The sequence below is a fragment of the Amia ocellicauda genome, chromosome 4 (assembly GCF_036373705.1).
Source record: "Amia ocellicauda isolate fAmiCal2 chromosome 4, fAmiCal2.hap1, whole genome shotgun sequence".
Classification (NCBI taxonomy): Eukaryota; Metazoa; Chordata; class Actinopteri; order Amiiformes; family Amiidae; genus Amia; species Amia ocellicauda.
The window spans coordinates 21748580-21774421 of NC_089853.1; the positions used below are offsets into that span (position 1 = coordinate 21748580).

The following is a 25842-nucleotide window of genomic DNA, read 5'->3' on the forward strand; positions in this document are numbered from 1 at the left end:
GGAGTGGCCTAGCCAGCCTCCAGACCTTAATCCCATAGAAAATCTGTGGAGGGAGCTGAAGGTTCGAGTTGCCAAACGTCAGCCTCGAAACCTTAATGACTTGGAGAGGATCTGCAAAGAGGAGTGGGACAAAATCCCTCCTGAGATGTGTGCAAACCTGGTGGCCAACTACAAGAAACATCTGACCTCTGTGATTGCCAACAAGGGTTTTGCCACCAAGTACTAGGTCGAAGGGGTCAAATACTTATTTCCCTCATTAATATACAAATCAATTTATAACTTTTTTGAAATGCGTTTTTCTGGATTTTTTTTGTTGTTATTCTAAAATCAGCAGGGGATCAAATACTTTTTTCCCTCACTGTAAGTATATATGCCCTTCGTTTGGTATAATTTCCTGTATGATTGTGTGATGCTCTTGTATGTTTGCTAGGGTTGTGGGTAAGGGTGGTGGGTTTTTGATTTTCATTCAGCAACTTTCTCAGGGTGAAACAGACTGAATACAAAATTGTCCGCAACAACAATATGTGTGTTGAAATCCATAAACTTTACAAAATTTATGAAATGTCAACTTTCAAATTTGTGTGTTTTTAGATTTTTTTTTTCTGTACCTTGGGGTTCTCTGAGACTAATGAAGGAGCACCATCTGATTGCTTGCTGTTATAGTTCTATCAGTTCTCCTGTAGAGTTCCTCTGGCTCTTCTTAAGCTGACCTTCATTCTGTCTCTGCTGTCAGTGTGCCACTCCAACAAAGGTCAAGTCAGCATGACGTTTTCTCCGAGGACACAGCATGTCCCTGTACGCAAGACTTGAGTCAGTGTGTGGAACAGCTTGTGCTGTTAACTGGAAACAAATCAACAGCAAAGCAGTTCTACCCCTGAGAATTGTTCTGCGTGCATGTTTGTGCTGGTGGTTTCAAATAACCCCTTGACCTTATTTTGTTCCTTTTTAAATTAGGTGGTTTCAAATAACCCCTTGACCTTATTTTGTTCCTTTTTAAATTAGATGACATGATAAAAGTACCTCACACAGCTCTCTCTCTCTCTCTCTCTACCTCTAGAGCTTTAATGAAGAAAGTAGCACTTACTGTTTGAAATCACTCTAGTGGAGGCTGCATAGAAACTAGCACTAATCACAGCTGTAAAATGGGCTGTTGTCCTCAATGATCAGCAGTCTGACAAATGTTTATCTTGCAATTGAAATTCTTTAAAAATGGCATTGCTGTAGTTTATATCCCTTTCATATTTCTACTGAAAAATGTTCATCACCGACCTTTCCCCCTATTTTAGGATCACCAAGAGGATTTTGAGACCTTGTCTTTCTGGCTGTCCAATTCCTGCCACATGCTGAACTGCCTGAAGCAGTACAGTGGGGAGGAGGTACTGTAAATTAATCTGTGAATAAACTTATAGTGAGAAATCCCCAGAAGAAGATTATGAGTAGCAGTCAGAAATAAGGTTGTTTTTAGAAGTACTCTAATTGTGATGTCTATGTGAATCATAGGTCTAAAGAGGAACATTCTACATAACAATTAAAGGGAAATCTATTGGTTAGAAAAGCAGGTTCAAAATTAGACACTTGCAGCTGCTACAACTGTAGTGTGTGCTGAACATTTAACAGAACATAACATAAGGTCCCTACTTATTTACTAAACCGATCCTGAAAACTCGGATAAATGCCTTTGTGATTATTATTTTTTTTAATTTTTAATTTTTTAATTTTTTTTATTTCTTGGCAGACGCCCTTATCCAGGGCGACTTACAACATAAGTGATGCCATATGTACTGCTTCTGGTTCATTGTGTCTTTATTTCTACTTGTTCCGAGAAAGGAATTCATGAAACACAACACTGCGAGGCAGAATAAGAATTGTCTGAAGAATTTCGACTTGTCTGAGCACCGGCAGATCTTCAGCGACCTGGCCATTCGCATTCATCATCAATTCACTACAGTCATGGAGAACAACCTAATGCCAATGATAGGTGAGGAGAATGTAGAATATAGGAGGAGTTGTATAAACATGGGCAGGAGGATAAAACTGTATTGTAATTATTATTATTATTATTATTATTTACTTTTATAACTATTATATTTTAATATTGTTATTCATTAATATGTATATTTGCGGAGCTGCCTTTTAAATTGTTACAGTACAGAAAAGCTCATATCGAATAGAAATACTAGTTACTGTGTGAAGAGCAAAAGTCATCAATTCCAAGTGTTCTGCTACAAATGTAATTCTGGAGACTCTACCTCTACGGCTCTGGCATCAGGACTGCAGGGTTTCCAAAGCCATCTGTGTTGACATTATGAATGCTCATCCAAGCTGCTCCCTCTGGTGGAAACACCTGGTACACCTCTACCCTGATATAAGGTGATTGGATTATAATGCAAATTATAGATATAATGCTGTAAAGAAAAAGAAAAAAATGAGTCAAAAACGCAATTTGTACCAATATGTAATTTAAGTGTTTTCTGATATTATATGTGAATTTTGTATTTTCCTTAGCATTACACACAGTCCAAACGATTGATGTATAATGAAACCGAGCCCACATGGCTGCATTTAGCAGTGTTTAGTATGTGTTGTTAATACTCTTTTTATTAAGCTTAGAAAATATTAAAGAAGTTGTAATTAAAGAGAGGCTATACAATTTAACCATTGTAGATCAAATTTATTTTTTTATTTTATATTTATTTAGTTCTAACAAAAATGATTTGCTGACTATTAATAGTGGAAATGCTCAAGGCCAAAGTAAGTTTGAAACTACATGTTTTCAGCTATAACAGTGAAAGTTTTTGGCTCCTGAGGACTGCGTCATGACTGGAAGGTTGTGGGTTCAAATCCCAGGTGGGGCAGTGCTGTTGTACCCTTGAGCAAGGTACTTCACTTAGATTGCTCCAGTACAATGCCCAGCTGTATAAATGGGTACAAATGTAAGTCGCCCTGGATAAGAGCATCAGCTAAATGACAAAAATAAAAAAATAATAATAGTACTGCAATCCTTTTTAATCTTAGCCTGGTTTCGTTGCATGTGTACCCACTCTAACATCAGAATTAAGCAGCCGCTGTCCCATTTGAGGAACATTTTATAATGACTTGTGAATTCTGCCAGGCAAGCACTTATATTGATTCCCCAACCCCCTATTTATTCATTTACTCCTGTCCCAGTGCCTGGCATGCTCGAACACGAGAGTCTTCAGGGCATCTCCAGCATGAAACCCACGGGCTTCCGAAAGCGTTCGTCCAGTATCTACGAAGACACGGAGGTGTACACCATCTCCTCCATCCTCCAGCAGCTGGGCTACTTCCACACGGCCATGTGTCAGCACGGCATGGACCCCGAGCTCATCAAGCAGGCTGTCAAGCAGCTCTTCTACCTCATCGGGGCGGTCGCTTTGAACAGCATATTCCTTCGCAAAGACATGTGCTCCTGTAGGAAGGGAATGCAGATCAGGTGAAAGCCGTGAGGTGCCAGGACTAGACTGGAATAGACACTTGCAGCCGGCGTCAGATAAGCTGTCTGTGTTTAGCCTGCTTGTCTCTGCTGCCTGGGATTAAATTCCAAGCAAAACCAAGATGATGTAATCTGTGCTTTACAGTAAATCTAGAAGAAAAGGGAGGAGGAGGACGGCCCTGAGTTCCTTTAGCCCTGCTTAATTTCCTGTCATGTTTCTGTAAATAATGTATCCATGAAATGTATGCCAGTTCATTGCCGTAGCCATCTGCAAATGTCTGCCATTTCATTCTCTCAGAGATCTGCTTTGCTTTTCAGGAGGTGACATAGGGTACTGAGTGTCTGTACATATTGCAGGTGTAACCTTAGCTATCTGGAGGAATGGCTCAAGGAGAAGAACCTGCAGCAAAGCAACGCCATGGACACCATGGAGCCTCTTTCCCAGGCGGCGTGGTTACTCCAGGTCAACAAATCCACAGATGAAGATGCCAAGGAAATCTGCGCCAGATGCTCTGGGCTTTCTGCTGTGCAGGTGAAGCTTCAGATAGGACATAACACGCTGTCTAGAAAATCCACACCTCCCCCCTGGCAAAGTCAGTATAGAAGAGAGGGTGTTTCTGTGTCACATCACAGCTTTGACAACATTTAAGTTTAGTTTTGAAAGGCATGGTATGGTATGGAAATTAAATTGTGTATATATAAGCAACAGATTAGGGAAAAATATATATATATATATATATATATATATATATATAATATTATATACATGCATGTTTCGTTAGCTCTCTTGTATTCCTCTCTTTATTTCCTCTCCTATAGATTGTCAAGATTCTCAACTCTTACACACCTATAGATGATTTTGAGAAGAGGGTGTCGCCGTCATTTGTTCGCAAAGTCCAGGTGAGACTCTTTCCTGACTCTACAATAATATCACCCGTGTCCTTTACAAGGTTTATCAACAGTGAGGGTTCATCAGGTGAGGATATTATTATAATTAGAAACTGGTTCCTAACAAAAATGGTACCCTGTATCCTTCCTTCACTCTTGCTATATGGATGACAGCTTAGCATAGTCAGTAAAAGGGAACTTTCAGGTAATGCATTATGTGTTGTTGTTCATTACTAATGTTTGTAAATCCATATAATATAACAAACTGGATAGGAGACAGAATTATGTGAGAAATAATGCATCATTGACCTGTTTTCTTTCCTTTTCCCCACAGTCGATATTGCAAGAACGTGAAGGCAATCCTCAATTAATGCTGGATGCCAAATATCGCTTCCAAGTCACATTCCCTTTCAACCCTTCTCCACAAGCCCTGGAGGTGATCCAGGTTCCCAGCAGTCTTAAGCTGGGCTTCCTAACAAGGATATGAACAATAGGAAATACTGATCCTCTGCACATTGCAAATGTGCTGTAATATGTCAATAATGGAGCCCCTGTTTTTTATAATTATTTTGTGCACAAAGAAAAAAAATATTTTAATCCTCAAAGAAGCAGGTTTTAAATTGTAAATTGTGTGTAAGAGCAAATTGCTTCAGAAGCTGGTACATATGATCATTGAATAGCCTTTTAATGTTTTGTTTTTCTTCTTCAGTCAATGTTCCTATGTCTTTAGAGCACTAAGATCATACAAAAAAAGTATTTTAATTATTTATTTTAAAATGGCAACACACATTTATTTCTTCCACTGCCTTATTCAAACAAAGTATATTGGTTTTAACATGAACAGAAGGTTAGGGCATTTTTAATTTAAGGGAATGGTTCAGTCATCAAAATAATTTATGTAGAACCTTGCCATTAAACCCAGGTGGCAGAAGTCTTGATCTTCATACTGTCGTAATTATCTCTTTGATTCATTGGTGTAGCTCGTTATTGCTAAACTACTCTTTAGTTGCCATATTTATCACTGCTTTGCACAAGTAGGGAGAGAGGAACTTTGTATGAGAAAATGTTTTTTGTAATGATTAATATGGGATCTGATCTAGGTCAGTGCTGCTTATAGGGTTAAAAGAGATTTATCTCCTTTAGTTGTGGTTCCACTATACAATTATTTACTATAAAAGCTGTGAATTCTGCTGAATTTCAGTCTGAAATTTACATACATTCTTCTGCACATTTAATAGATACGTATTTTATGCTTTGTTCAAGTTGCACACTTCTGTTATGCACATTTTGTAGTTAGTGTAGCGTAGGTTGAATCATCATTCCATATGTGCCCTGTGTTACAGTTCTAAATGTAAGGTAAACAAGAAATCAAAGTGTGGTTTTAAGATTCGGCAGCATGGAATAGAAAACTGCATCTGTTGCATGGCAAATGTTGTGTTAATCTGTTTTTAAAGCAGCAGTCAAGCAACCACTTTTTTCTGATTGCTACATAATTTTTAAAATAAAGATGACACTGCTCTCCATGGGTTCCATATGATCACAATATGATTCTTCTCCCTTGTCACTTAACAGAAAACTCTAACCTTCAGTTTTATTTTGTTTTTAAATGTCAGATATTTTGATTAAAAGTTGTGTTGATTTATTTTCTTGTCATATAACTGTTTTTCTTGTGTAATAAATTTTACTCAGATTTTATATTTTGAAGATCTGTTTCAGTGCATTACATTCAGGTGCTCCCTGTGAGCTTGTATTAACCACTTCCATTAATTCCAGTTATTCATTTCCATTTGAAGCTTCTTATTACTAAAGCCCACAATACTAATTTAAGTTGCTTGTTACTTCAGTATCCACAATTCTAAAAATGTATAATTGAAGAATGTACACCACATCAGAGTTATATTGAGCAATCACCATATTTTATGCTTACAGATAGAATATTTATCCCCAAAGTCATTGCTGTGTGTTCAGTCCAGCGTGGACAGGATAAATGTCCCAAAGTGAAATTGTCATTCCATGTATACAGTTTTGGGTCTAAATAACCATTTGAAGAATCCACCAGAAACGGCCGTCTTAATGACGTTTCTCCAATTATAGGACACAATTAAAATAACTGCAGGCTGCAGTATGCAGGTTTTAACAAACCAGCGCAACTACAGTAATACCTTGCTAAGTAGATTGGGATTACCCATCCGTCTTTCAGATTCAATCTTCTTCACCTCTTAAACATAAAACAGTCTCTGCTTTATAAACGTGCACCGAGTTCATCTCCAACGAGGTATGTTGCTTTTTCTTGAAACATTAAAATATTTTGTTACAAGGAGTTATTGATCTTCGCAAATATAGTTTCAGGTTCTTTGGTTACAGCAGTTTAAAATAGACTGGGCTTTTACAATTTTTTTTGGTGTACTAAAACAGGACTGTGACTGTTAGCTACATCTGTGTATCAGCTGACTTTTAACTAAATTCCTGCAGTAAGTATTCAGCAGCTGAGAATGTCAGGGTTCTAGAAAAGACTTGCATATAACTATAATAGATTCTGTTGCTGATATTGCTATATGTCAAGTTTACTGGATAATATATTAATTGCATATGTTTAAACAAATATATTGAATAGTCCTGTATATGGAAGCATGAGGTCTTCTGATTTTCATTCAGGTCTTCACCTCTGTTGAGCAATTGCTGATTGCTCGTTTAGTTAGTCTTCTGAATGAGGTGATTTAAAAGATGCTCTTTAATCAAGGTAGACTATAAAACATTTTGAGATCTGGAAAGAAATAGTTAACCTTATTACAGCAGAAGTCAGAAGACACTAATGTTAGAGGATCTGAATTTGACACCCCTGCCTACTAGCACTGGTGTATTTTACCATTCCCATCAGTCCAGCTAAGACAATGTATCAGCATCTTCCTCTATCATTTGTTCCTAGGTGCCTGGATGTAATGCAGAAACTTAAATGCTATTTTCATTGATAGATGAGCAGAAGAAAACATGTAGCCCCTGCAATTAACACTTAGTCTACTGTATGTAGTCAATGTCTATGGGTAACATCAATTTGTTTATGGTTGATTGTATTTCTTTTAGGCTGAATGTATTGTTTTAAAGCTAAATTGTATCTCTCTAAATAATGAAACATACATACAGTCAAGCACATATTGTTCAGAAATACACAAAAGTAAGTTCCCAAATCTAAAACAAAATGTTGATCTTGAAAAAAGTGTACGTTTGCTGCTTCCTTTGCCTGGACGCTGTCTGATTGATTTATGCAATGGAGTGTGTTTTCTCCCAACTTTTCATTAACCTGAACCCCATGCATGGTAGTATACAAAGATCACAGTATTGATTTTAATATTCAACTAGAAATGACCTGCTGAGGCGAAAGCAGGAACTGGAGTATCAATGATGCAGGCTCAGTATGCTGCAATGTGATTCTCCAAAATTGGACTGATGCTCTTTTACTGGTGTTTCCATGCCTGATCTGGATCAAGCATTGCTGGGATTACTGCTGATCATCCTACAGGCAGCTGTCAGGTTACTCCATAGTGGGAGGGTACAGGGAAACCCGAAAAGAAAACAATGACTGTGTGCATGTGTGTATATTGTCTGTTTTCTCTCTTCCTATTCCAGCAGCAGCAGGTGTGACGGCTTGCCAAGATGTGTGACCAAACGTTTCTCGCCACTAACTTTGGGCCCTGTGAAAAATGCGGCAAGACCAAGCCTCTTATGAATATTTACATCAAAACGGATCCCATCAACTACTGCTCACTATGCGTGGAACTGGTATGACGCTGCTATTGTGAAAACCTGCACCCCCGCAACATGTCTCCTTGTGGTATCTTGTCGCTGTTGCAAAGCAGTTGCATTAGATCATGCACAATGTAAAAAAAAAAAAAAAAAAAAACACACAAGTCATCCACACCTACTCCCAACTTCCACCATCGCTGCCTGCCCCCCACGCACACAAACAGTTGGTGTGAAACTAAGCAACTATAATGGGCTGAGAGATTATGATATGTGAATATTTCCTGGGGCAATGCAGCGTCTCTCTTTAATGGTGGCTTCTAGCTCAGTTGGCACAGGATGTGACAGGGATTTACTTCATGTTTTTCATAGAATGTCATTTGTAATTGTAAATCTGTGCATTTCAATATCACTTCATTGTTATAGTTAAGCTGTTTTGCAATTTTTAAGAGCTTCCTTTGTGTAGAATCTTACCAACAATATTTTAATGGGCTGAAACACTCGTTTAGAATGCATCCAATGCACGTAACCCGGTTGCAAATGAATTGATAGTGATAATTAGAGCAGGATTATCTAAAAAATAAAATGTAGTTAAATATATATTAATGGTGTCTACATTTTATTTCTTAAGGCCTGCTGTATAAAACTAATCACCAGAAGGATCCCTCTCTCTTATATCTCTTAAGCACAGAGCCAGGGTGAGAGTGAAGAGAGTGCCTGACTGCTTTCATACCAACACTCCTGTGGTTGTCGGATAATCCAGCACAGCAACAGGGCACCAGATAGACTAAAGACTAATTCTTATCAGCCTCTTTCAACCAGAGGTGCAGGGTGCCCACAATCTGACAGCTGGCACATGCTTTTCAGCTGCTCAAAATACCAGACTATGGTAAAGTTGCAGTGATATAATGTCATTCAACTGAGACAGCTTTCCACACAGGTGTGCAGTATATGTAGATGTGAAGGTTGACATACCCCAGAAGTAAGTAAGTAAATACATCTATGTGATTTAGATCATTCGCGAAGTGAAGGGAGAGTATTGCATTGAAGTAATGATTTCAAATGTTTACAGAATGCACGCCAGTCAAACCAAGAGCTGTAGCCAGTTTGCAGCTTACTGTAGAAAGAGGCCGCAGTTAAACGAAATGATACAGTTATATACATAAGAGGTCCGTAAGGCAGTAATAATTTGCTGTTTCTCCTCCTTTGAACTCCATTTACCCGGAGCTGCATGACCAGCTCTGGAGGCTGGTGGAAGCAGCATCTTCCCCGTGACGTCACTGCAGCTGCATCAGCTGTGAACCCCGAGCTAGGGCTGCAGACGGGCTCTCCACACAACTCCAGCCAACAAACACATCTCTCTCTCCACCCCCCCACCCCCCCTTTCATCCTAAAGATGGCTACCGAGGGCTTGCAGGAGAACGAGACCCTGGCATCCCTGAAAAATGAGTCGGAGACGCTGAAGTCGAAGCTGGAAGAGGAGAGAGCCAAGCTGCACGATGTTGAACGTGAGTGCTGTGGATGAGAGCCGGGCCTCGAAACAGCGCAGCATCCAGCCGGGCGGCCGGAGCGGAGCGGAGCGGAGGGGGGGGTAGCCTTTTGCATTAAAATTGTAAAAAGCAAAAACACGACCTCTGTTGAGATAGACCGGTCGGATGTACTGTCAGACTAATGATACTCAGGACATGTATCAATTGATAACAAGGAGGTTATTCAGCCAGGAATAGCACGTTGCCTTCATTATTTATGAAATAAATTCAAATTGTTTGTAATGCATGTGTGTGGGCATACACATATACATATACACATATAGTATCTTCTTAATATTTCTATGAATCATTTTGCATTTTCATTTGTAGCAGGATGTACATTTATGTAGTGGTTACAATGTTGTACATTAGTATATATGCAAATGCTATGCAAAGATGCACAAGTAACATGTTTGTATTTAAATACAATGTCATAGCCTATTTGCGTTTGCTTATTGTGCATGAAAACCCACCAGCGTGCATCTTTATTGAATTGAAGCGGATTCGTGTGTAGTTTCCTAATCGCAAATGATGCGATGGGACAGAGGTGGAAAGCTGTCTGATATTTGTGTTTACACATGTCGAAATGTGCAGGGAAAAAAAGTCCGTAAAGGTTTTCACTAGCAATCATATTTCATATTCTTATCATTTCCTTTTTAATTTGCGAGACGTCAGTAATGATAATAATATAATAACCGTCACTGACAAATGCAAACTTAGACAAGATCCTCCATAGAGACAAGGTGCCCATGCTGGTTGTTAATGATGTGCCCTGTTTTGATTGCCAGTGCACCAGGTTGCTGACCGGGTCGAGGCCCTGGGTCAGTTTGTCATGAAGACCAGGCGGACCCTGAAGGGCCATGGAAACAAGGTGCTGTGCATGGACTGGTGCAAAGACAAGAGGAGGATTGTGAGCTCCTCGCAGGTAAGAACAAACGATTGGAGTTAGATTTTTATTTTATGTTTTGATCCACTGAATGAAATCTCTATATTCCAACAAATAATGTATTATATCATTATAAATCAAACAGTCTGGTTCAAAGGTTTTGCAACCAAATAACAAATCTCTCTATCCAAGGTCCTGACTACTTAGTGCTGAACCTAATTTAATCAATTTTAACTGCCTAGATCAGATATCTTACAGCTTATATTGCCTGAAAAGATGGACACCCATGCTAAACTGATCAAATGCTGTATTGCTTTGGGCTATTTTGGTGTACACATCAAACAGATTACAGGATCCATCATGATTTCCATGTAATTGTTTGAGGAATATCATATTTTGCTTTCAATTAAAATTCTTTATCCATTTTTATATTGGTGTTCAATTTTTTAAATTTTGATTTTGTGGAATTTTGAATTCATGAATGCAAAGTTTGTCGTGTCAGAAGCCAGATGTAACTGATATTCAGAAGCACCACAGTTCAACACGTTTGCTGTCCTATATGACACTGCTTTATTTGGCTAGTATTTACATGGTACATTCATTATTTACAAGCTGCTTAATTGTTCTGGGGACTATCTGAACTGTATGATTAGTTTAGTTGAATAAGGAATCATTGGCGCCTGAACGAAATTCAAAGTGCCAATACCGTCACAAGATTAAGAAGGCCCAGGCTTCCTGGCTCCCTGGCCTATCGACACATAAATAAATACAGCTATAGCAACGTTGGTGTTTTCTTTTTTTTCTGTAGTTTGGGATTTTTATGGTGTTTAAAAATACTGATCATTTGTATAATGAACTGCAATGGAGAAATAGTTGAACAGTAAGTTTCCTTCATTGCACAAACTTGGTCACTGAAGTACCAAGGTAACTTGATGCTAAACTGAAATGCTTTTGAATATAGCTTTTGACTTAAACTGCAATAGAAGTGCCCGTGCAGAATGTGGAAGGTGATTTGTTATGGGGAAGGGGAAATAACATGTGCTTCTGAATTATAAATGTTGTGTGAAAGCAATAGAGAAAACTTGTCACCTATAAACATAAGCATACAGTGACATTTCTTTAGTTGTATTCATTGTGTGATGTGAAAATAGGATTTCTAATCAGTGATTACATCTTGATTCATAACACATGTTGAAAGTAAAATATATCTATTCCAGCTTTCTAGGTCACATCTGTGCTTTATTAAATGTCAGTGTTTTTGTGTGGGCAGACTCCCAAGGTATTATTAATTTAAGCATGCCTAAAAAATAATTTCTTCAACATTGTAACCATGTAACCACTACATAAAAGATTGTATAGTTGCAATGTATTCACCTTGAAGCTGTAGAACATAATTTTTAATAATAAAGAAATGCTCTACTTTGGGATATTTGTGTTATTTAATTTATATTTTTGTCTGGGAATATTTGTGCAATATTATGTACGTTTGCGTTACATAAAAAATATGTTTTACAAAAATGTCACTCTTATAGGATGGAAAAGTGATCGTGTGGGATGCTTTCACAACCAACAAGGTAATGCAAATTGATTACATAAGTGTATTTGCTGTGTGCAGCAGTTTCTGAATTGAATTATTTAGTATATGTTTTTAAAAAAAATAAGAATAAACTGCTAAGAGATAAGAAATTGTTTATGAAGACTTCCATTAAATGACGCAGATCATTACATTTCCCAGGAGTTGCTACTCGGTATAACAGACTCAAATAGACCTCCATTAATTTTGGATGCAGTTTGAGCTTCTAAAAGAAAAGCACAACCCACAACAATTTAGCAAGTTTAAATTTCAGAACAGCGCTTCCCTCTAATGAACATCTTGTAGCTTTTTGTTTCAGTTTTAGATTAACAAGCTTTTAAGAAATTAAACCGCTTATATAGAATGTAATTCTGCCAGGAAGTCAAAGACAGCTTTGCCTTGAGGTTAAAAGCTGCTGTAAACCAGGCCAGTCCCTGTCTGAGAGACCGTGTTATATTACAGCACTGTGCTGGGGCGATTGTAACACTGAATATGACTTCAAAGCCATGGACACCTGCTCAGATGTGCAGTTTATTTTTAGTTGCTGTGAAGTGTAAATGTCTAAGGTGGACACGTGCCTTTTATATACCGTATTCTTGGACACCTGCTCCTTTCTTCCTTGTTTTGACCTTCAGTATTATTTGCTAATAATACCTTAAGGTAGAAGTTTGTCCAAGAGAATACTTCATATACTTGAGTCAGCTGCGTGATAAAGGAAACTATGGCAACAGAAACATGATCGAGGTGGAAAGTGTAAATATATATATTCTTAAAAAGTTTTGAATTTTTAATGGATGTGGTTTCTGTAATATTTATTATGGACCAGTACAGAGTTGACCTGACCCATCTTTAAGTGCCTTATGTGTAATAAATGCCAGTTAGCAGTTCATTGTAGAACGATGGATAAGTATCTGTGTTACTAGCAGCAAGAAGAGATACAGCTCTGACAAATACACAGAACATGAAGATAAAAACACGGAAAATATTCAGACATTAGTGAACCAACTGCTCTTACCTCCCTTTTCATGAGATATAAAACGTGATTGCAGCAATAAAACGTTGCCCCTTTTCTGGTGTGCGGCCAATTGCACCTCTATTGCTGTAATGCAGTTGTGAGAAACTCCCCCAAGTGGGCTGCTGTTACAATGTACTCTACTGTACAGACTGTCATCACTCTGTGGTTGCTGTTAAGCCATGTCTCAGTGTTTAGAAACTACAATGTTTTGAAAAGGGTTCTTGTGTCCCTGTTGATCGCAGCGTTTTATTTTTTCAGGAACATGCGGTCACCATGCCTTGCACCTGGGTGATGGCCTGTGCCTACGCCCCCTCCGGCTGTGCAATTGCCTGCGGGTACGTCACCTCTCCTTCCCCGTCCGGAGCGAGCACATATAGGGGTGACAGTCACTGGCCATTTCGGTGGCATTTCAGAACCGATACTCCAGTCCATAGTGACAGAAAACCCTTGAGTACGTTTAGGGGAAAGGCATTTTCCAAAGATGTCCACCACAGCCTTCACTGGCCGTCTGTCATCGAGAGACAGCTAAGCCCTACATAGCGAAAACGATCGCTGATCGTTGTTACCAGTTAATGCTTCCAGCAGGGAGGATTCTGGGAAGAGCATTTCTGATCATTGCAGGGTCTCAGATTTCTTAATAAAGTAACAGCAGAGTCCTGTGAGCCAGAAGCAGAGGTCATATTCTCTCTCTGTTTTGTAGTCCCTTAACCAAGCCAGCCACGCTGTTTATTTATCTATATATTATTTTATTTTTTGCAGAAGGAAAAGATATTGTGTGGAGACGTTCTGTTCTTGTTGACTGTTTTCAGTAGCCTTATTTCTCCTAACAGATCTGCTGTTTTTACTCATAAATAAATAAACAAATACATGTATTTATTTATTGTCCCCCTGCTGATCTCTCATCTCTGTTTAAAGTGACACGTTCAGCTCTGCTGCCTTACTAAGTGTTTGCAGCGTCTGTAGGGCTCAGCTCTCTATCTTACTGGCTACATGGTTCATTTCAGTTGTAACAGTAGCTGGTAAAGGCACGTCATCATGACACGAGAAGAGATTTTGTACGACTGAGCAGAGCAGCCTCTTGCGCTCCACAGCAGGAAATCAAGTTCAAACCAAAACAATGAGAAAACAATTCAGACGTTGTATTGTTTGAATGACCTCAATAATTTATGTATTTATTTATTTTGTGATGTTGTACATCAGTGAATAACACCTTTGTCTCTTTTTGGATTTAATTACAAGAATAGTTTGCATAAAATTGTAATAATGATTAGCATTCATCTATTAAAGCTGTTAAACCAACTTCATACACACATATCCCCCTCTGCCACAATACTCCCTGGACATTGTTTTGCAAAGCGGGCATGTGCACTAACACTCACTTTTATCATTTGCTTTTCCAGAGGATTGGACAACAAATGCTCCGTGTACCCATTGACCTTCGACAAGAATGAGAACATGGCAGCCAAGAAGAAGTCTGTGGCCATGCACACCAACTACCTGTCCGCCTGCAGCTTCACCAACTCTGACATGCAGGTAGAAGCTCAAGACGCATTGAGCAGGGCTGACACAAACCAGGATTACATTATGTGGCTGAAGGAGGAATTGCACAATTTATAACTTATACAGTTCTGTGCGAGTTTAGTAGCATTGAATTGAGAAATGACTGGGGGAAAAAATCATTATCGGAACAGTAAGCCAGGTGTGACCTTGAGGACAAATTAATCTCAAATGATACACTTTCACCTTGCAGCATTAACTTCATATCTATTTTTCATGTGTTTAGACTCCTGTGCAAAGATGTAGGCTACTGTACTCCATTCATATACCCAGATTTATTTTATGGCCGCCAGGCATCAATACAGTGAATGCAAAATGTGCTGGAGAAAGGTATTTTGTGCTCTTTAATAATTCACACTGATCAATGCTGCTCCTTTCAGCTGGCTCCTTAGCCACTTAGAACCTGTATCTATTTATAGGGTCTCAACCGCCCCTATCTGTAGGTTTTATCATCAGAGCAACTGCAATCATAGGTGACACTAATGTATATTTCAATATTAGGTGTTGCCAACAAGAGCACAAAAGATTTGAAGCGCAAATATATGTGTCCTTATCTGTAAATGATGTTGCTGGCAGGGCTGACACTTGCCTCATTGTTGTGGAATATGAATCAGCTTGAATCATGCAACCAAGCTGTGGGCGGATTCTGGGTTGATACCAAGCCAAAGTCGTCAAGTCAGCTGATAATTAAATACTTAGGGATTAAAACCATATAAAGAAGAAACAGGTTTTGAGGCTTGAAACACCCCCTTTTTAATAAGCCATTTCATTAAGTGGGAATATGTCATGTATAACTGCCATGCACCCTAACCTCCATACGGAAGATATCTACTCTGAGTTGAATCGATGTATCAAAAGAATTGTGCAAACTAGTCGTGGCTATAGCTGTACCATCAAATCTACTAACTAAGGAATATATTAATACTGATCAGATGACTGATAAACTGAACTTCTGTGCTCAGATGCTTTTTATCAATTTATTAATTAGGCCGTCCGCAATTGTTGAGAAACTCGGCTGAATTTCCTTGGCCCTGAAGAACACGACTTTACAGGCGGATGTAATTGAAGCGTATGCTCAGCAGGCCCTGAGGTTGCTGTGCAAGATCAGGATGGTGCAGCTTTAATCAGTGTCCTTGGCTGGGGGGCACTCCTGATTATCTTCCCTGTGACCGATGCGTACTCCTGCAGTAGCACGACATTGTTAATAACATCAGTAAATGGCTTCCTTCTGCACACCAATCCATTACATTGTGTCAGAAATATTGTCTTTGTAATCAGAACTGCAGATTTTTTTCTAAACCTATTAGCGTTTTGTGGGCCGTGAGATCCCTGAGGATAAATCGCTGCCGATTTCTCGTCGGCTGCACTAGAGCCGAGGATTTACAGGATCTAGCAGTTGCCATGACAACTGAATCTTGGAGGATGTACCAACAAACTGACTTGGAGGGGGAGGGTTTTATTGAATTACTGTAAGATGATTCCTAAGGTGCTACAAAAAATATATATTATCTGACACAGAGGAAGCATCTGCATATTCCTCTGACTTTCATAGGAAAAACTGATTGCATTGCTTTTTTTATGAGCGCTTTTATTTTTTACTGTCTTAACAAGGTCTTAAACAAATGCTCTCATTCGTCTTTATTATGTAGTTTATTGGCCTCCAGCTGTTTCACTGCTACCTTAAAGTGTTATTTTTCACTTGCAAGGCTTTTTTTTTTTTTAACCAATTCATTATTGCAGCTGTTCGTTATTTATTTTTAATAACGTAAAAAATAAGACAAGTGTAGGTGAGTAATGCTGCCAGTTGTATACAACTGTCTTTTGTACCCTTATAGCTATGTTAGCAATACTAGTGATGCAATGCAATACAGAAACCATAAAACCTCATAGAAACCTTTGGTTGCCCTAAGCATCATACGTCATGTGCATTCCTGGGGCTGTGGTGGAGTGAACACGCATCAGCCTCTAACAGGTTGTTGGTGTTTAACCAAGAAAAAAAAGGCGCAGGCAGACATTTACTAAATTTGGTAAGGTAACGGGGCTGAATGGAAAAGTTTCAGAGAGTTCAAAGCATGGACTTCCAGTAAATTTAGCAAAAGATTCCCCATATAGAGTTACACTGTGCTCAAGGCTGGTGGGCAGCACTGCAGTTACTCATTGTGGTCGTCAAAATGGATATTTGCTTTGAATTACATTTATGTATATATATTTTAATTATACAGGCCATTCACTTTCCCAGGGCCATTTCATTTCATACACTCTCTGCCTGGAATATTTCATTTCATGTCCTTCCAGTTTCCTGCAGCTAGTCACCATTGTGGGAAACCACTGGACCTGTTTTACATTGTTACCGAAGAGTAGATTGATTTATTGACTTCTCTTTATTACTGTTTTATGCACATAGCCATTTCTGAAACAAAATTGCTCCAAATGTGAGAAACAGTTAATGAAAAGATTAGCATTTCCATATGTACAATTCACAACTCATAGCACATATGGAAATAATTCGTATAACATATATAATACTAGGTTTTTGGCAGTTGCAAAATTTAGAAAAACACTTCTGTCTATATAAAGAAATTATTGCATGTCTGGATTTGTTTTATGAAATATACATTATGAAGAATTAGCTTCAGTGCTTCGGTGCTATTACTTGTTCCCACAGGAGGGCAGTGTCCATTCTCCTTTCAATTGAAAGGAATTCAATGAATAGTAATGTTCACTTCATTAGTTCAGTTCTTTTATGAAATTACAACAATAAAATATGTACTTTGTGGCTCAAATTTACATTTATAGGCTAATGTAATTTTGTTAACAAATGTATAATTCCTACAAAATATATATCTTACTCATCATATACTATACACTTCTTTCATCCCGATTTGCCCTGATCCTGAAAACACATTGCTTGCTAAATGGTCTTGGTAGGATCTTTGGAAAGATTCAAGAAAAGTTGTAACATTTCAAAATCAGTTTATCGTCTGTCTTTCAAATTCAAGGGCATGTTACCATATGTATAAATATGTATAATTAAATCATATCTGCTGACTTCATTGTGTAACACTGAAGACGTCTTGCAGTCTAGTGTACACTGTTCTGCAGCCCAGCTCACTCCTGTCCCTCTGTCTCCCTCAGATTTTGACAGCCAGTGGGGACGGCACGTGTGCTCTGTGGGACGTGGAGAGCGGACAGCTGCTGCAGAGCTTCCACGGCCATGCCGCAGATGTGCTCTGCCTGGACCTGGCGCCCTCTGAGACCGGGAACACCTTTGTGTCTGGGGTAAGAGCATCCCAACACACTGCGGGCTTCACACGAAGAGCAGGAGCCGTCCAGGCAAAAGGGCTGCACTCCTTTGTGCACTCCGAGATGTCTGTCTTGCAACATCAACACGCTACAGTGCTGTGTGTCTCCTGCATCCTCAGTTGTGTACAGTACTGTGGTTTGTTGATTACTGAGAGGGCGTTGTGAAGCAGCAGTTGTACTGTGTTCTGTCCTGCTGCAGGGCTGTGATAAGAAGGCCATGGTGTGGGACTTGCGCTCAGGACAGTGCATCCAGTCATTCGAGACACATGAGTCTGATATCAACAGTGTCAGGTGAGCGTCAAACCAGTTTTTGAAGGATCCAGCAATCTGCTGTACTTTTTGTGGATACAAGACCAACTGCTTGCGTGAACACCGTGCATCTGTCAACGCAGAATGGGGATGCAGTTAGTTTAGGGGTTTCTCTTTTTTTTTTGTTTAATGTAACAGAAGAAGAACTCTATTGTCCTGAAATAATCATGTCTGTAACTATATTCCTCATGTATCCTAAGCTGAAAGGGGGAAAACCTGTTTTTATTCCAAACTGATAATGATAATGATAAGTTCTTGTTTCTTCATTCTAGGTACTATCCCAGTGGAGATGCATTTGCCTCAGGTTCAGATGATGCTACTGTAAGTACTCTTTTACAGATAAAAATAAAGCAGAGGACAGTTGCATTTAATACAATAGTTTTCAGCCTGCAAAGAAGAGGGATTTGAATGAATGGGTAGTGTTGTGCTGCACCATGATAGTAAGAGTGAAATTATTTAAATTAACTGAAAGGTACCACACACAGTTGCAAATTAGGGGATTTAAATACTCCTGTGTTTTTTATAAAGTACGATTATTTTAAGCTCATGAAAGATGTGACATTTGTTTCCATACCATCACAGAAACATATAGGTAACCTAGAATTCTCCATCAGTAATCATTTACATTATAAATAAAGTCCAATTGATCCATTATTGCCAAAAATAAAATTGGAATTGACTGGGAATTCCGATTAGTTTGCGTTATCTTCTTCAAATGATGACACGCTTTTTAAATGACTTACAATTATCCTGACAAGGGAATTGTTACAAGAACAGGCAAAGAGCTAAGCTAGTAATTATTAATATATAACCTCATATGTGTCTGCTTTGATGATTCCCACAAATGTTCAACTGTTTTTATTTTCCTTTTAGTGCCGTCTTTATGACCTACGAGCTGACAGAGAAGTGGCTATTTACTCCAAAGAAAGTATAATTTTTGGAGCTTCGAGTGTTGACTTTTCACTCAGCGGTAAGGAGGGTGAACGGGTTTTGTGGGTTCTCTTCCAGCTGTGGAAGCAGGGGATTTCATACATTAGTACAACTGGTCTGTTTCCCAAGGAGTACCAGGTAGTAGTAGAACTTTTACATTGGATGTAATGCTAGTCAAATGCCCTCATACTCTGTATGTCCTATAGGAGGAAGTCTGTTCAGGGGGTTTGTCTCTGCTATGGCTGTTGGATCTGTGGAAGACTGACATGAGAATTAGATGACAAAATGATTGCTGCAGGTTTACAAATCCATAGTTAAAAATAGGCATAATTCTGACTTATTCAGTACATACACAAAAGGTAATTAAGGAATAGACAAATCTCACTGCACCAAGGGGAATTCAGCAGCTTTGATAGAGCTGAACTGAGCAATACATTAGAAAAAAGTATATATATATATATTCTCATTGTTTGTCTCAGTTCAGTATTCCCCTTTGACATGTTATGTGTGCATATATATAAACACAGACATATATCCATATTATATGTATTATATCCCTTTGAACTGTAGTATGAAAGGGATTTTTTTTACCATTGCAAAAGACTAAATAACTTAGAAAAACAGGTCCAAACAACAGTAAGCCCCAGTCCTGACAGAACAGGCTTTGAGCACTTCTGAAGAGGGCTTATTTGTCTGTGTGATTAGAAGTCAAAACTGTCTGATAGATGCAGCACTTGTTACAAAGTACATTCCTCTGGGTTAGATTAGGTATGCAGTCTGCTGTAAGTGGCATCATTTTCAAATAGCTGACTTGATAAGACCTTTTGGTGCTGTGGCATTTGTTTTCAAAATTAGAACATTTGTATTTCTCTGTTGATTCTCATTGTTTATGGTACTTTTCCAACTTGGATATTGTTAAACGGACTCTTTCCAAACAGCTAGTGCAACAGTATTGTAATCCATAAAACCAATGAGGCCTTTTAATTTCTTGAAAGGAGATTATCTGTGTGTTTCAGAGTTGTTTAAAAAGTTACATTGAAAATACTTTGTTTTGTTAAGGAAGTCTAAAGTCCAAGGAAGAGCTTGTGTCAAGAAGGAATTGTCATGAATTGTCAAGCCATGTCAAATGAATGCATTTAGTTTGCTGGACAGTACACACTACAATTCATAGGCAAACTGATAAAAAGCCAATATATATTAAAATGGAAATGGTTGTATTCTGTAAGTAAAAAACACAGCCTGGATTAAACCCACTGCCAATTGCAAATTCCAAACCCAATCTAGAATAGTTTGATTTCAAAGGGTAAACTCAACAATCGTCAGGAAGAAATCGTCATCAACTGGCGTGTGTGGAATTTGGGGTTGGTTGGTGACTCAGTTTAGATTTAATCTGGGCCTATATTAATAACCTGTCTAGCAACAACTATTTTGCATTCGAGTTTCATGTTTACATTTTTTTTTTATGTTTACATGTAGCTACCTGCAGGTACATGCAGTTCTTTCTTCCTTTGTTTAATAGTAAAATATATAGTTATTTTAATTTATGTGAGCCTTATCATTGGTCTCAGATAAAACTTTACAGTATATAGTATATTTAGTAGTATATGTGATGTGGCATTTAAGGAAGAGGGAGAGAACTAGACAACATGCATATACCTTTTATCACCAAGTCATATAACATTCAGATGCCAGTTAGTTGGAGCAATCTTTTAACTTTCCATAATTTCCTTTAAAAAAAAGTTCCATGACATTTGGTGCTTCTGTTTTTATTTGCATTAAATACTTAAAGACATTCAGATATATACATTCAATAACATGAATGCTTCATTGGCTTTACTAAAGGTCATTGGAGATGGGGTCGGGGGTTTAAATTCATAACATTAGCTTCCGTAAGTGCCTTAAAGTTTAAAGGTTTTTTAAAGAAAGAATGATTCAATTCATTATGTGTGTGTGTCCTAACCTTTGATTCTGAGCCAACTATGTATGGCATTCTACAGATCAGGCCTCCTCATTTTGGTTTGTTGTGCTCCTATTCCCTGTGCCTAGGCCGCCTGCTGTTTGCTGGATACAATGATTACACTATCAATGTTTGGGATGTGCTGAAGGGGACCAGGGTCTCCATTCTGTTTGGCCACGAGAATCGAGTCAGCACTCTGCGAGTTTCCCCGGATGGCACAGCGTTCTGCTCTGGGTCATGGGACCATACTTTGAGAGTAAGGGGGTTTCCAAGTTAATTTATAAGTGAGCTAAGCAACTCCTGGGAACTCTATTCGATAATAAAATATAAATTATAACCATTCCATAGTAGAAGAATAAGCAACTATCCTATTTGCCTTGATTCCAGATGATAATAATGCTGCTTTATGTAAATTGTGCTTTTTATATTTCATTTTCTTTTACAGCATTTAGAGAAGTGGAAATATATTGCAATTTCATGGTAAAATATAGCTGCTGTTTTGTTGTCATTTTGCTGTCATGAGAAATGACAATTTCTTCTGTTATATTTATATTTATGTAAATGTCTTTTTTATTTATTTCCAGATCTGGGCCTAAGCTATTTTTTGAGGATTCGCCATGAATGAGAATCTGGACCCCTTGAATTCCACATTAGTCAGAATCACGCTTACTCTACAGGCGTCTCTCACCTCACCTGCATTTTTTCTATTTGGAATGTCTGAAATGTTTCTTTGGTAGGAAGTGTACTTTGTAGGAATGTAATATACAAGCAGAGATGATCTAACCCTTTATGTACATACCTGATAATGAAGGTAAACCAATAAATAGGTTAAAGTATACTTTCCCTTGCCAGACCACTTCCTTCTGTCACTTGGCAAGATTGGAGTGCATCTCTTATACAGTGTGTATCCATGTCTGAATTCAAGGACCTCTCTCTACCTTCAACATTAAATGTCAACGATTGTAATGCTGTCAATCCAATCTATTTAGCTGTAATCTGAAAACATGGTCAGAACTAAGAATGTGTGAAATTTTGACACCTGGAAATTGTGCTGGTGAGGTCACCTGACTGAATGGTTATTTTGTTTATATTGCAGATAACCGTATGCACAAGAAAAGCCAGGATTACAGTGCTGTATAAAGTACTGATCTTTTTAACTGTTCTGTTATCACAACTTGACTGTTACTGGTGCTTTGTGCCCTTAAACCTGTATTGCTTTTTGTAGTCAAAAGCAGAAATTGAACAATAATCTATAGATACTGCAGGCAATTATATTAATATATATATATATATATATATATATATGTTTTCTTTAGACTTATAAACATCCAAACCATATCACATTTGTAACGTGCAGCTGTTCCCAGGTATCCTGCATCATCTCTTTCATACAATTATTGTTTTTAAAGAATATTTATGAGCATGTGACACTCAGCGATTTCTAGATGTCATGGAATGCAGTCATGTTTGTTTTAATTATAATTCTCGCACTACAGGGTGATCAGATCCTCTTGATTTATTATTTTAATGGTCAGAAGGCACCTTTATGTCCTGTTTGTATAACTTGACATAGGAAGCATTTCAAACTGTTCAGGTACATGAAAACAAATAGGGTTAAGTCTGCAAAGCTGTAATAAGGGCTTTTCTGAAGAGGCTCCATATGCAGCCCAATTTAAAGGGAGATCTTTCATTACTTTAATTTAGGCCTGTTTGTACTTCATTTAATTTAGGTTTAGGCTATTATATTAGGAGTTGTCTTGCACTGTTGGAAAGGAGAAAGAAGAAAATCTTCCAGGGTGAGTGTTATTCCTTTAAGACCCTTGTCAGTTATTTCGGAGAAACTCTGGTATTGTTTGGAGGAACAGGGATAATGCTATTGCTGTACATGCATAGTGTGTTAAGGTGCAAGACAAGTTTTTAACCCTTATTATTATGCAGTAGATAATTGCAAAGTAAGTCATGGCAGTTTTTGATTTTTGGGGGGTTACATGGGGGGGACATTAATTTCAATTAATTGTGAGGTGTATCTAGTTTCAATTATTTCAGTTAATGACATGAAGGTCAATAAAATCGCTGAAAAGATCAGAGTACTGGCTGGCTGAATCTATATATAGTTCACTGCAGTATATTTTCCCCTGTGAAAAGTGGGATCTTACAGACTCACATGTTGAAAGGGACAGTTCATGTTAATTTTGTTTAAATTGAAAGTATTGGGATGCGTGTTTTAATTGTGTAACGGAGAGAGCAAATGGAGATCAATACTGCATTCTTTAATTCTAATGGAGTGGAAACAATGCACCATCTTCTCTTTTCCTTCCAGCAAACCAAGCTTCTAAAGAGCAAGACACTACCAAGTTACAGGAAAGTTATGGCTTCGTGTTTGCACTTGTAGTTGTCTTGTACTCTGTAGGTGTGATGTAGCAGCATGCTATATGAAGGTATAGAACCCTCTGTTAGGAGAACTGCTAACAGCAATCCTGGCTCAAGTCTCTAAGCACATGGTCTCTAGATCAGCAATTACCTGTAGGCTTGACCATTGCTATCATTAAAGTGAAGAGGTTAGGAAACAATTTGCAGGCTCTCAGAAACCTAAGATTCACGACCTACCCTCATGAGAGCCTTTTTTGGGAGGCCCGCAATATAGTTTCAACCCACCCAGGTTTCAGTAACCCTTGTTCTTGCCTGCTACAGACTTCAGATGTTGCTTGAGATGTATGAGTGATCAGGTTTGCCTAGTACTGGATGCACTATAAACCTAGGATACTGTATTCTCAGTCTGTAAAATGTGCAATAGGATGTAGTTAACCTGTAAAAGCACTTACAGTATTGCTATATTTACTGTACTATGTCCTAGTTTTCTGTAATAGTTTTGTGTATATATTTAACCGGTACACTGCTGGGACTGTTGTACACTCACCTTCACCCAAGTATAATAAATAGTATTTTAAAAAATTGTTAAATCATTGTCTGTTTTTACTCTACAGTATAGTTTGAAATTCTTCAGAAAGAAAGTCTTAATTCATCTTAATCTTAATTTAATTAATCTTAATTTAAAGTCTTAAAACCACATTGGTAGTCTGGATTGCATAGTTTCATCACATAATAAATAATTAAACTGACTAAATAATTAATTTAATAATTTAATTACTAATGGGGTTGCTTGTGTGATGATGCAAGTTGTTTTAGGAATTGCTGTATGAAAGTCCTGCAGTTAACACAAAAAGGAAGAATGACAAAAAATGAAAAGAAATCCAACTAAATGAAAATAACTATGACAGTGTTGAAATTTCATAGGTATTCAAAATATAGATTAATCTACTGCCTGATGGATTATGGAGTTATTTAATGTTAAAGGTAATTTTTCCAAGAATTTAGATTTTCAAGCATGGGCACAGCAACACAGTTACATGAAATGATTAATAGAACTTAGGATGAAGAGGGATTTCATCATGATTAGGGTTTATCGTTTTACTAGAACAGTTGTCAGAGGATTTTCTCCTCTTTTTTTATTGAGAAGAGGAACAAAAGATGTACACATCTGATTCCAGACAGACGAGACGTAATCTCTTATCATTTGCTTGACGACAATGTCCAAAAACAAAAGGACAATACAACAGCGCAGATGGGGCCCATTTTAGGGCGATGCTTTGGCCACATGGCCACAATAAGCATCATATTCAACTTTATCTAGATCAAGACTAGCTCTGTTGTACTCTGACACATTTATTTTTTAGAAACTGGTTTGAACAATGTAATGTCTGTGCAAAAGAATGAGCATCATAGAAATTACACAAATACTGTAGACTGCCCCTTGATCATCCTCTTGTCACCAAAATAGGTATGGTGGGCCTTATTCATTAAACATCCAAGTCCACTTGTTAAACAGTTAATCGGCCATTTGTTCCTGCTTTTAATTAACCTGTTTCTCCCATATTTGATGCACAATACTTAAGCAAGGCTTGGTGTTCAGAGTCCTCAGTTTATTTATGTTCTCCAACAGACTGTATCTTAGCTACAGGTAAGTCTCTGGAGAGACACTGTGGGGAATTTTCCTGGAGAGTACAGTGGATTTAGCAGAATATTTTTATCATATTGCTTTTGAAGACATTCTGTTAAATGAGGTGTTTTCAAATTGTTCTGCTCAGAAGACAAAAAGCAATCTGTAGCTTCGAGTGACCGCTTCAAAAAAGTCCTTGCAATATCATAATTGTGATGTCAGGTATAAGCATTAAGGAATGACTCTTTTCTGCTGCAAAGGTGCCAACTCACGGTGACATTGTTTATTTTGCGTAAACTCTCCCCAGGCTTTCTGTTGCCCTTCAAACAATTGAGGACTCACAGCAGCTCCCCGGTTCTCTAGCTTAAGAACTAATGGCTTTAATAAAGGCTTTTTTCCATCATTTTTTAAAGCAAAACACCAGAATGAACTTGCTGAGCTGACTGTTTTGGAAAATACAGGTTTGTGCCTGTCCACAAATCAGTACTTTCTGTTTGGATGGTCAGTGTGTCATCTGGAAAGCATGTAGGAATGACAGGAGAGGAATTCAAAGGTTAGTTTTACATTATGGACTCACAATGCTAGGACATGTTAAAAACACTTTTTTTGCTTGCTATATTTATAAATATTGTATTGAAATTTAGCATCTGTTTGCTTCCAGGTTTATTTATCTTAATCTCAGACAAGACAGTATAGTTGTTTACTT

The 25842-nt window shown here is 38.0% G+C and overlaps 2 protein-coding genes across 2 annotated transcripts in view; both read left to right on the forward strand.

Annotated features, from left to right (window-relative positions):
* Window positions 1-6046, forward strand: part of myo5c (myosin VC) — a 31035-nt gene extending 24989 nt beyond the window's left edge. The window contains exons 36-41 of the mRNA XM_066701371.1: window positions 1287-1376; window positions 1828-1978; window positions 3169-3454; window positions 3812-3986; window positions 4274-4354; window positions 4677-6046. Coding sequence (XP_066557468.1) covers window positions 1287-1376; window positions 1828-1978; window positions 3169-3454; window positions 3812-3986; window positions 4274-4354; window positions 4677-4829 — 936 coding nt within the window. The 3' untranslated portion in view covers window positions 4830-6046. The remainder of the gene's footprint in view (window positions 1-1286; window positions 1377-1827; window positions 1979-3168; window positions 3455-3811; window positions 3987-4273; window positions 4355-4676) is intronic.
* Window positions 6047-6539: 493 nt separating this feature from the next.
* gnb5b (guanine nucleotide binding protein (G protein), beta 5b) lies at window positions 6540-24099 on the forward strand. Its single transcript, XM_066701373.1, has 13 exons — window positions 6540-6617; window positions 7967-8119; window positions 9477-9588; window positions 10398-10534; window positions 12028-12069; window positions 13342-13418; window positions 14484-14616; window positions 17776-17919; window positions 18143-18234; window positions 18525-18573; window positions 19126-19222; window positions 21229-21395; window positions 21724-24099. Exons 2-13 carry the CDS (start codon window positions 7994-7996, stop codon window positions 21733-21735), a joined length of 1188 nt encoding a protein of 395 aa, XP_066557470.1. The 5' UTR covers window positions 6540-6617; window positions 7967-7993; the 3' UTR covers window positions 21736-24099.
* Window positions 24100-25842: the final 1743 nt, after the last annotated feature.

Excerpts from the sequence above, each read along its gene's own strand:
- gnb5b (XM_066701373.1), top strand. The coding sequence starts at position 7,994 with ATGTGTGACCAAACGTTTCTCGCCACTAACTTTGGGCCCTGTGAAAAA. Across the intron at positions 9,589-10,397 it reads CAAGCTGCACGATGTTGAAC|TGCACCAGGTTGCTGACCGG; the intron begins GTGAGTGCTGTG and ends TTTGATTGCCAG. Across the intron at positions 12,070-13,341 it reads ATGCTTTCACAACCAACAAG|GAACATGCGGTCACCATGCC; the intron begins GTAATGCAAATT and ends TTATTTTTTCAG.